This window comes from Coturnix japonica, chromosome 2 (genome assembly GCF_054131305.1).
Source record: "Coturnix japonica strain WE chromosome 2, WE-NBRP24, whole genome shotgun sequence".
Classification (NCBI taxonomy): Eukaryota; Metazoa; Chordata; class Aves; order Galliformes; family Phasianidae; genus Coturnix; species Coturnix japonica.
In genome coordinates this window covers 35,849,327-35,861,731 of record NC_140664.1, presented here as the reverse complement: position 1 = coordinate 35,861,731, position 12,405 = coordinate 35,849,327, and the positions used below count along the sequence as shown (strand labels likewise).

At 42.0% G+C, this 12,405-nt stretch overlaps 1 protein-coding gene across 2 annotated transcripts in view; it reads right to left on the bottom strand.

Annotated features, from left to right (window-relative positions):
• The window catches only part of ALKAL1 (ALK and LTK ligand 1), a 35,056-nt gene extending 23,314 nt beyond the window's left edge, over positions 1–11,742 (bottom strand). Inside the window, exons 1-2 of one of the 2 annotated variants that reach the window (XM_085537381.1) lie at positions 11,610–11,742; positions 10,540–10,883 (exon numbers count right to left, since the gene is read on the bottom strand). In XM_085537381.1, coding sequence (XP_085393507.1) covers positions 10,540–10,873 — 334 coding nt within the window. In that variant the 5' untranslated portion in view covers positions 10,874–10,883; positions 11,610–11,742. Of the gene's footprint in view, positions 1–10,539; positions 11,071–11,609 lie in introns of those variants that run through there. The other variant, XM_015855580.2, reaches the window with a different exon arrangement.
• Positions 11,743–12,405: the final 663 nt, after the last annotated feature.

The following is a 12,405-nucleotide window of genomic DNA, read 5'->3' as shown; positions in this document are numbered from 1 at the left end:
ACTTGATGAGTTTATGAAAACTTTTCCTTTTCCCTAAGAGATCCAAATAAACAGGTTAAGTTATTCCTCAAGCAATTCAAATGGAAAACTGTATGGTATTATGCAACATTCTTTATTTTGAATACTGTGTTGTGAATATATACTTTGCTCTTTCCAAGAGGAAAGACATGTTATAATGCTTATTTTTCATTAAAATATAAAAGGATAATTCACCAAAAATAATGAGACATATAGACTGACTAAACTATTTGAGGCATTAATTTACTAAAGCTATGTTTTTACTATTCACAGATCTTTTTTCTGTAACAAATAACAACTTCTATTCATTTATCAGCTACTTGAAATCACTTAACTATTAAGGCAGATATTACAGCTGAATCCAGAGACTCCAAATCATATTTGGAAAGTTATTGAAAAGCACTTGACTAAAGGCAGTGTCACTCTCAGAATGAGATACAGAGACTAGATATTGATAAACATAAAGAGGAAATTCACTTTTTGCGATACTGCAAATCTTTATGCAAGTATTCTCTTTCAGCTACCATGGCTGCTAATAAATGTAAACTCTAGAATATTTACATAAATTAAACACAAGAACAGCTGCAATACATCAAAAGGAATACATGAACTAGTTAAATCATCTGAATGAAAGCTGATGACATGCGCTCAACTGCATACAAGCCAAACTCAGAACTGACAAACACAGGCAAACTCTATTGGAGTGAAAGGAAATGGGATTGAGTTTACCAGAGCTAAATCAGGCCTTAGTCTTTCTGAAAGATGAATACGCTCCAAGTTGATTGCGATGCAAATTGCAAGGTTTAAGTTTATTTCAATTTCCTATACTAATTTTAGAAACATGTCTATTTCTGTTTGAATTAAAACAGGTTGAGAAATGTCATAATAGATTAACAACTCACAGATTCTCACTTCTTCTGAACTCCTATCTTAAAGATGTTTTCAGTGAACATTCATGCCCAGGCTAAGGTCATCTTACTTTATTATAGCTATGCAAGAATATATCTTAGAAATGACAACTGGGATCTAAATATTTTGAGGATTAAATATAAATGCAACAAGAACAATGAGCTACTTAGACACTGATATTCAAGGTCTTCTCTTGGAGAAACATAAGCAGGTGTAAAATATATGCAAGCCATACATTTCAGTAGTATTTGCTGGGTAGAAAGAACCAGCCTTAAGCAAAATTACAGAAAATTCTTTCCACGTCTTGGAACTGAGGAAGTTTTATGTCTTTCTGGGTTTTAAAACAGCTATCACTACATATCTTCTTTCCACTTGAGTCTGACACTCGTCTGGCATCTTGATAGGCTCAAGATCATGAGATACACTGAGTTTAGAATGATTTGCTATGTTTTCTTCTGGGAGAAGCTGCTAGAACCTCACATAGATGACTACAGTTCTGGGGGTGGGGGGACCGCGAAGCAGTGAGAGGCAATACCAAACCTAAGCTTCATAACACTACTATGAACTGCTGCCTACAGTAGCCCACAAGAGGTGTTCTGGGTGACAATCTCCAGTCACAGGACTGTTTCAGCATGTAGATAGAAAGCTGTAGCTATTGTGACTGTGCTGAGACAGAAGAGGCTAGTGCTGAGTGGAGGCAAAATTAAAACACCATTCTTAAAAATGTATGTTTCTGAGATCTTTCCTAAGCGTAGCACAAGAGAATAAACTTTATTTCCTTGTATGGGTAGAATATTACAATCACAGAAGCACAGAATTGCAGGATTTGGAATGGACCTCACGAGATGATCAAGTCCAACTCCTCTGCTAAGGCAGGTATTCTACAACAGATCACATGGGTAGGCAACCAGATGAGTCTTGAGTATCTCCATAGAAGGAGACTTTACAACCACTGCTCTGTCACCTTTACTGTAAAGTTCTTCTGCACATTAGTATGGAACTTCCTATTTTCAAGTTCTAGGCCATTTCTTCTTGTCCTATTGCTATGCACCACTAAGAAAGGTGTGGCCTCACTCATTTGCCTCCCATCCCCCCTTAGATACTTATCAACATTTATCAGATCCCCACTCTGTCTTCTTTTCCCCAGGATGAACAGACCTAGGTTACTCATTCTCTTTCATGTATGTCCCCATGGATGAGAACAGTCTTGCATGTGATTAGAAAGAAAAAAAAAAACAACAACAAAAAACCACACACACACATTGTCAATTATTAAAATTTCAATTGCAAATGAGAAGCATCTCATGTTAGACATGCTACGTCATTAAAAGACAATGCAGAAGTAACTACTTTATCGTAGTTATAGCAGTAACATCACAGCTATCTTCTCAGATATTTTAATCCGTTAATTTAATGGGATTTAGCATTTTTATTAGTCTTGTGCTGCCACATATACTGATGAGCACACATTTCCTAACAATTCATTTCAAAGGTTTCTTCTTCTTATATCTTGTTATCATAAACAATAAGGTTTATGGAAAAAATATATATATATATGTGTCTAACGCATTTCCAGTAAGGTTTTTGTTTTGATTGTCATCTATACATTAAACAGTCAGGTAGAAAGGAAAGCATGATTTAAGCAAAGCCTTAACTAAATTTTTCATGTTGCCACTAAAGTTGTGTAAGATCTGCAAGAGACATTACAATAATTGCTATAGTGATGCAAAATCAAATATGTTTATTTTCAACCCATAGATTCTGAACTACATAGGAAGAGCACGTCCTAAAATGCAATCTAACTAACTAAACTTAAACTGATCTAAAAGATCAGTCTAAGAGATCCTGAAAGATCTAAGAGACTTACAATAAAAAATTCAGAAGTTTTTTTTTTTTTTTGCGTGCAGAGTTGTGCTCTTCCTGTAATTGTTTTTTTTACTCCACCACTGTAATTGTACTTTAAAAACAAGGCATTAAGTTTATAAAGCAACCATAATTTGTAACTCCAAATTGTATGTTCCACTGGTGCTAAAGTTGGTATTAAACAAACCCATTTTTAGTCACTCTTGAGTAAAGACAGTGGAGTAATTGAGGATTTTTTGCCCAGTAGACATAATAAAATATAGGATAATATAAAAATGTCCACTAATCAATGAAATGCTTGGATCCTTCATGTGTTAAATATTGTTTATAGCCTAGAGAGAAAGAATCGCACCCTCAAATGTAATCAATATTCAATCAATCCTCTGACTAGACCAACTGCTTTCCATTTGACCAACATTAAAACGCCCCAAAACACAAATAGCCTGTAGAACTTCCACTGAAATAGTAACCTCTAATTCACAAGTGACAAAATGAAGTATGCATCCTTAAACTGAACAGAAATGCCTAACCATCAGTTGAAGCTAACAGAGATTAGCTGCTCTTTTACCAGCAAAATGCTTTCCATTTTTGCGTCTTCTGATTTCTTCTCATTTCTGAGATTCAAGTTCAACTTGTTCTCCTCAACAGTTAAGATTCACTTGTGGTCTGATGGGCAAGGAATGCATGCTAACTGCTGAATCTTCAACAACAGAACAGTTGTCCCAGAAAACTTGGTTTCTACCAAATAAAAAAAAAATCTAGTTCTGTTTAACACTTTTAATGTCTGCATACATTCCAAACTGTTACATCTTTTCTAACAGACTGCTTTAATATTCTCCTCTATCTTCAAAACCAAATATAAGTGCTGAATTAATGAAAAAAATGTTATTCTTCTTTACAGAATGTTTTTACCAAAAGGGAAGGCATATATTATGGACATTAAAGTGCACTAATACATTGTGTTTAAAAAACAAATTTCACAAACCTTTTAGGTATTTTCTTTTAAATTACCATGAAAATTACTAAGTATCACTGAAAATTTTAATTCTCTAGACAGCTGGTGTAGCGCAGACGATGAGGAGACACTCTCTCTTACCTCCTTAAGTACTTTCTGGTCACTCAGAGAGATCATCTTCAAGAATGATCTCAAAACAGTGACAATACATATTAGAAATGGAATCAGCCTCCCTTTTCTTTCTGCAGCTTTCCAGTGGCTACTGTCCTACATAGAAAGTGTACACATGACGTGCCTGTACATATGGAAGTACATAAATTTAATAAGTTTGCTCTTCTCAACTTTTAAAAAGCTCTCTCCATGTTTACACACATATTTAAAAATTAAAATAATCTTCAGAATTGAGGAAGTGTATTTTCAAGGCCAAAAATTTAACTACTACGCAATAAATGTCCTGCAAACCTTTATACACTTCTGTACTACCATTCTTATACTTCTCAGAGCCTTCAGTAAATTAACACCTGAAATAACATACTAGTAAAACACCAAGACCTGCTGTTGTTTTTAATTTTTTTATGATAATCAGAACTTCGTATCTACAAGAAAGAAAAAAATAAATAAATAAATTCAAATCTTTAGTTTGTTCATAGGCACAGCGCCAAAGTAGACTAATTCAAAATACATGCCATAGTTCCTGGATTACAGGCATTTGTGCACTTGGATCTACTTTGAAGTGAAACTTGCTTTATTTGTTGCTCACTGCCCTGCACATTGGAGGAACCCTGATGTACTTCAAGTTCAAATCTGGTGTAATTTGGTGAAGATTGGTCATCTTTCTGGGGCTAGAACTGAACATATTAGTAAAATATCTCTGATATTAGCAATTACGTCTCTTGTCACGATAAATACAGGGTATTTCTTTTCAAATCCAAAATTCTAATCCTAATGAAAAAGAAAGTCATTGTTGGATTTTTGGGTATAACAGCTGAGCAAAAAAAACCAAAAACTTCTGCATATGCTGAGTTCATCTCTTTTCCCTTGTTGTCGTATACTGCCATGTAAAACACTGGATACCCTGTCTACTGTAATTCCATAAGGTTTCTCCCCCCCCATATGCCAGCACATCATATGCCCATGCACTGAGACCTTTGGTTTGCATTACGCACAACGGAAATAAGAACAGAGCCCCCTGAAAATTAATATAAATATTTTATTTTAAGGACTGTTCTGATGGACCCCCCCTACTTTTAAGTCCAAAGTGTATAGTAATTACACTACAATAGCAAATATAGTTTTGTTATTGCTCACTCATTAGCTACCAGGGTTGGTCCACAGGCTCAACATCGCCTACCATGGTAATGAAGACCTCTGGCTTATCCTAGATTTCAGATCAGTTCCGTTCAGAGGCCTATCTCCACTGTTTGGTAAACATGCTTGCCAAAATCACAGCATCACTGTTACAAGGCATACTGCACAATGCATCTAGGAACCCAAGCAGATAAGACAACTAATGTAGCAACAGACAAACAAGTAATAAAGAAATCGTATCCAAGAAGGATCTGGATGTAATGACAGATGCAGGCCCCTCAATGGCAGGTTGAAGGAGTATATATATTCTGCAGCATTTGGGATGGCTTAAGAAACTACAAAAGCTGGAAGTAGACTAGATGCACTAAGATTATTAACCTCTTACAGTTCAGAGAACTAACACAGAAGTAACACATTGTGGAAGCAATCACTGTGGTAAGTAACAGCTGTCCTGAGCAAAAGTCCCGGGTCATTCCATTTTAAATAGTGAAAATGATGAAAAAGCACGTTACAAATTTGCACTTGTCAGAAATAAAACTTTGGAGTGTAGAACTGAACCTTTATGACAGGAAACATTATGTCATGAGTTAAAAAGTGGCGAATATCAAATTGATTAGGAGAATTTATCATGGAAAATTTGAGAAACATAGAGTCATAGAATAGCTCAGGTTGGAAAAGACATTAAAGATCATCAAGTTCAACTGTGACCTAACCATACTACCCTAACTCTAACAACCCACACCTATGGCTGAGATTGAAATGTTATCAGTATAGTTAATGTAAAGTCATTCTTGACTTGTTCATGAAAGACCGTGGGGAAAAAAAATCTAACCTAATTGCATTTTTGTGGATATAACTAACTTTTTTATCATCCGAGACAGTGATTATCAGTGGGATAGTTCTACCAAACTCATTGGAATTGCTCAGATTACAGAAACATGATATTGAGAAAAACTCACATCCCCTCTTTACCTTGCCTCAGTATCCACTTGCCTGGGCAACATATGACATCTAAATTGCTCCCAGCACACAACTTACTGGGCATCCATAGATGTTCTGCTGAGAGGAATTACACCCAATAATCCATTCAGTTTGCTAATTCTATGAGAATATATTTTCCCCTAACTACTAGATCTCACATATGCAGTTATGATTTATTCACACATCATGCCCATCCCAGTTACAGTAAAGAAAAGTGAACTCCATAACCATTTGGAATACTGGTTATATTAAGCCTTTGAAAGCAAGATATATCTGCCTTGTTCACTTTCAGAAAAGCACATCCACCAAAGAGAATGAGTACTATAACGGAAAAAAAATATATGTATATACGGTATGATTAAGGGAGGATGGATGAACTAGATGATCTTGCAAGTCCTTTCCAACCTTGTGTGATTCTATATAATTACATTTTGGTAATCATAATATCATAATTTTGGAAAATGTCATTTTTATTAACTCTCATTTTTCTGTATCCCTTCTGAAGGATCAGCTATTTCTATTAACATAATACACTTTCTTTTAAAAATTAATAAGAATACTTGGAGAAGATAAAAGCATTACAGAGAGACCTGTGTTATTCCATGCCATACATTTTCATTTCCTAAGGACAAGGTTTACATTCTTCTGTGGCATCCTTTTTTTAATCCAGACCTGCAATTACACTCACTGAAGTAGTTTAGTCTTAGGCACAGCAGGTCTTGCAGAATTGGAGACTTCCAACTGTAACTGTCTCCGCTCTATCACGAGATTTTTTAAGTGAGCAAAAAGTGGTTTTGATTCAACTGAAAACTAAAATATCAAACATATCTTTCAAATATAACTTGTAATGAATAATGGTTAAATCAGCATCGTGTCATGGCACAATGTGCAGTTTTCTTTTGCTGATGTGTAAGAAATTTTGGCACAAAGCTGAACTCTTAAGTTTAACCACAGAGTTTAAACAGTTTGAGGGCCAAATTTTCGTTCCAATATGTTATTCAGAATCTGAAGTAGATATGCTCAGGAGGCTAATTTGAACATTCTGGTAAACTGAAAACAGTATTCATCTTCATTCCTTCGTGCTTAAAAAGTAACTCATCAAAATGTTTTAAAACGCCTTGCTGGTCTCTCAGCACAAAGACAAATTTCAGTACCCTTCCCCTTGTAAGTCTAGAAGTTCATTTCTCCATTGGCATGGGGAATATGCAAGGAAAGGAATAGTTAAAGCAGATTTATTTTTTCCCAAGTCATCTTTAAATCTAAGTATATGGAAGCTATGTAGGTTCTGCAGAAAGTGTTTGGATGAAGGTAACAAAGATAATCTCAGGAAAATGGTGAACTATTCTAGTTCCCTGACACAATATTCCAAAATAACTTGATGTTGAATCTTCTCTTCGTGAAAAAATATATATGGGATCTTCATGAGAAGAGAAAAAAAGAAGAAAAAAATAATCAGAAAATAAGAAAAAAACATCTCAAGAATAGAGACTTCACAGAAATCAGGTAAAGTATGTTGTGACAGAAAATCCAACCCCACTAGCTATAATAACTAAGAGGAACAACTTGTATTTTCAGTGAAATCCTGCTAGAAATCCTAGCAGAAGTTGAAGATTGCTTTTGGGATAGTTGGAATACATTATTTCTTCTGAATGTAGATGTTAAGACAGATGAAGTGATGGGAAAACTAGTGCCTTTATTGCAAGTGTGGGTGCCTTTCCTGGCCCTATAAGATACATGATGCAAATCTTCATATGAATAAAAAGTGCACAAGATGCATCTCTGATGCCTAAGGGGAAAAGGACCTGAAGAGTCATTTCCAGGCAGGAACCCACAACAGCTCACTGCAGGTTTGAGTGTCCATCCCATTTCAGTGCTGCTATTTCAGCCAAACATATTTCGATGGCTGCCCATTCTGCCTAGTTAGAGGACCCCTAACAAACCCCCATAAAGCAGTGTGGTGATTATTTCCATGACTTAGCTCAATGCCAAAGCCACAAGCCACTTTCAGATCAAGCATCGCAGACCAACGTGCCTTGCTTTACATCTTTTCTAATAGAACTGATAGATATCTGTAGGATGTCTGACAGTGTCTCACCTTTCTGTCTCTAGACTCACTGAAGAAATCTCATGATGTTGTGCTTTTCTGTTATGGCCTGAGCCATCACAGCAAGGAGGATGATGTTCCATCCCTTCTCAATACTTCATCCCCCGTCCTCTGCTTCTGCCACTTTCATCATGCTCCTCCTGAGATTCACCCAGCAGAACACCAGGCCAGCTCTCCTCACTACACAAATAGCTAAGTCCCAAGAATAAAAATACAAGAAGACAGGGGTGTGAAGGTGCAGATCAATGAGCTGAATTAGAGTATGGTGGAGTTAGGCTAAAGCTGGAGCCAGCCCCCAGGGAAGAACAGGAGGGAAAGCACATTAAACCCTCCTGGCATCCAGCATCCTCAGAAAACAGGAAAATACACAAAAACAGGAATACTTTTCATTCCATATGCCTGACTGTGCTTGATGCTTTGTGTTTCAAATGCAAGAAGCAGTTGAGCTACTCAGTTCTCTTTTATATCAGACACTTGGGTTTCATCTTCTGAAACAAGTGGAGCTAATCCAAACATATAACTGATGTTAAATGCTTGGCTCAGCAAGCAGCTGAATGTAACACCTCTCCTGAGTGGTGGGAACATAAGCAGTTCTGAGAATCTGACCCTCAGGTCCCTCCAGCCAGAGCAGAAATCCACTGCTCCTGTGCTGGTGACAGGAGTTACAGCTGCTGAAGACTTGTAAGTATAGCCTTTTCACTGTTTTCTGCTCCAAAAACAAACACATAACCATTACAACAGGTGCTAATTTCTATCTTGGCCATTTGTCATTCAAAACAGAAGGAAGAAATATCAAAACGTGATCATTTTTTAAACCCTAGATCTGACCTTTCTGGGCTGCAGAAAGCTAGCTTGGTGGCTGGCCACAGGATGCTGCACCTGTGCCAAGAATAAGTGGGGAACCTCTCACTTCAAGGATGTTCTAAAATTCCACCCCTGTAGCATACAGTGTATTTACTAAAACCAGTGATTAATAGAAAACAAACTTCATTATGTATATATTACATATGATGAATTCAAGAAAATTCCTCTTTGAAGCTGCATAAATATCTTATGGCTTGGTACAACTATACAGTCAGGAATAAACATCTCAAATGGGGATACCATTGTCCATAATGGATTTTTTCCCCAAGCCACCTGGTACCAGCAATCACTGCTCTCAAGTTTATACTTCTTTCATTCTCTTGAAAGGAAAGCATATGCAAGGCACCTCACATTGTGCCTTGAAAAAAGCCTTCTTGCATATTTTTTTTCCTTGAAAAGTGTACACTGAAGGTTTGCCTGAGGCACATAAAGAATTAAGCCTCAGTAAGTAATCACTCATGACCAGTCACATTGAAAACCTTCAACATCTTTTCAGTTAGCATACAGATCTGTGGCAAACTGGTTTGGGCTGCCTCTGAAAAAGGAAGGAGATCAGGAATTTTGTGGGGATGCTCCAATCTGGTACTACTGGACCAGTCGGTGCCTTTTTCAGACAGTGCAATGACCACACTGCGGGAGTGTCTGTCCTACCAATCACAAACTCACCTGCTGATGTTCGGACTTTTCACACACAGTCAGTGTTTTCTGAAGTGAGATGCTTAATTTCCATTAAAATGAACCACTGGTCATAGAAGAGCAATCTAGCAGTTTCAGCCACAAGGGTGCTCTCCAGGGAGGCAAATCGCTAAGAAGCCACGCTCCCATGCTTTCCCACACCCCGGTTTCCCTCCGGTAGGGTCTCTTGCAGGCGTCAAGAGAAAAATAGGAGTGGGCTACAGCCACGACACAACCGTTGTTTCAGTCCTTCCGAGCTGCACCATCCTAATCCACACAAGTCAGGAGCTCAGAAATGGTTTGTGTGGCTTTGCATAAAAAGCCGATATGGGATATGGGACCTGCTGGCCAAGCACCGTCTGTGACCAGCACCGGGCAGCCGAGCTCGGACTGTCCCCACTTGTCACGGCCAGGAGTGAGGTCTCCGCCCTACAGAGCATCCTCCGGGAGGACAGAACCCGCTCCCGTGCACAGACTGAATCCATCCGAACAAGGCTAGAGAAAGGCATCACGCCAGAGAAAGTCTTTAGGAGTAAGCCGGGAGATTTGCCTCTCAGATCATTTTTCCTCTGTTCAAAACAGAGGTGCGCTTCTAACTTTGGAACGGGGCTCCCTGGGAGCTGGCAGCTCTGCAGCACGGGGAAGTTGGGAGGCGCGCTCAGAGGAGACCGGGAGTCAGCGGCAGCTGAAGGCTGAATCCCGAGTGCCCCCTCCCTCCCTCTCTCCCTCGGCACCGAGATCCCCATGGCGCAGCTCCCGTGAGGTCAGGCGATCGCACACTCTCCCACTCCCCCCAACCCCCGCGGTGCCGGTCCCGCACGGGTACGCGGCGGCGGCGGGACTGACCGCGACGGGCTCTTACCTCCAGCACGGGCGGAGGCGAAGAGCCGGGGAGGCGGCGGGGCGGCGGCAGCAGCCGGGGGTGGCCGAGGGGCAGCAGCGGCGACGGGGCGGGGGTCGGGCGGCGGGGCGCCGCCGCTGTAGCGCCGGGAGATCAGCCGGTCCCGCCGCGGCGGGCGGGGCGGCAGCGGGCGGCCGTCGTCGTCCAGGGCTTGCAGGAGGAGGTCGAGGAGCTTTCCCCGCTCGGTTCCCGCGGCGGGGACGTCCCTGCCCTCGGCGCCGGGCGGTAGCGGGGCCGAGGCCAACAGCAGGAGCACGATGGCGGGCAGCGCCTGGCGCTTCTTCGCCCCTCGCATCTCTGCGGCGCTGGGAGGAGGCAGAGAGCGAAGGCGGTCAACTCTGGGCCCGGGCCGCACCCCGCCCGCCCGCCCCCCATGCCGCGCCCGCCCGACCCCCGCACGCCGGGGCAGGGGCGGCCCCGCGGGGAGCCGGCAGGAGCGGGGAGCGCAGCTCCGACGTGCGGCCACAGGACGGCCCCGCCGCGTTCTAGAGGCGGATTAGGGGAAGGTTATTAGCCCCGCCGCAAGTAGCGCGGTGCGAGCCATTCGCTCGGTTCTCTTTGCCCCCCGGCGGTCCCGTGGCGGAGGCAGCCGCCGGCTCAGCAGCGACGGGAGCGTACGGGAGGTCGCCTGGACGGTGGCGAGTTCCTGGGGAGTTACATCGGAAAGTGCTGCAAATCGGAGTGTAAAGGCCAAAAGCAGTTACAAGAGGCTGAGGCTTCGGAAGCGGAGCGTAATACCCCTAAGTAAGCTATTCTAATTATAGCAAACAGTTAGGATTAAGGAGGAGGGAGAGAAAATCAGTTATTTACCAACAGCCTCACGGTTAGCATTGCCGGCAAATCCTCTCGGGCGAAAAAGTTAACAAGAGCCCGAACCGGCTCCCTCCGACGGCTCCGGGCTCTCCATCTGTCCCTTAGCCGCTGGGGCGCAGACAGCGCTAGGGAAGAGCAGAGCCCGGGGACAAGGGAGGACCGCCGGGCTTTCCAGCAGAGCACGGCCAAAGGCCCCCTCTTTAGAGGCAGCAGCTTACCTTCAAGAGCAGAAAAACCTCGCCGAGCTGGCTGCGAGGAGCCGTCTGCTGCCGTCGGCTGAGAGCCGCTGTCCCCACAGAGGCTCCGCCGGGCGCGGAGCGGGGCGCTCGGTGCTGCGCCCGCAGAGGGGCGATGCGCCCGCCAAGGCCATGCGCTTCTCTTATATAGTGCGTACCGGCGTGCTCATCCGAGTACTATCGACTTTAGGTGGGTGGCAGCCGGTGGAGACACCTCTGGTAATCACTCTTGGGCTCGGAGAAGGTCTCCTCTGACAAACTTCCTCCTCCCCGTTTGTCCTCCGGTGGATGGCAACTGCACGACGAGTCTGAAGAGGCTCTGATCTGTTCGTGAAATTAGATTTCCCCGAAGACCGGGAAACGCTTACTAATAAAGCTGCCGGCTCAAGAGATTAAAATGCGCTTAAACTTAGGGGGATTCCCTTGGGAGTAGATCAGGAGGACTATTTATTGTTTTACTTTCTTCTTCCCAAACAAAGAAGCCTTGAGCAAAGTCTGTATGAATTTGGGTCTGTTTTGCCGGGAAGCGATGCTGTGTCTTTGGTGGGTGAACTCACAAGCAAGGGACGTCGTAAGAGTTTGTTTCTCCCAAACAACTCCTTTAATTTTTAACGAGACTTAATGAAAAGCGAGCAGCAGAAGACACTGACCTGATGAGTCCATTAATCACACACGGTGAAGAACTTGCCTTCTAGGACCGTGGAAATGTGAAAAAACAAAAAGCTGGGGAAATCTCTTGTCAGAGAGCAGTGCATGCAGGTGGTCTGGGAGCAGATTG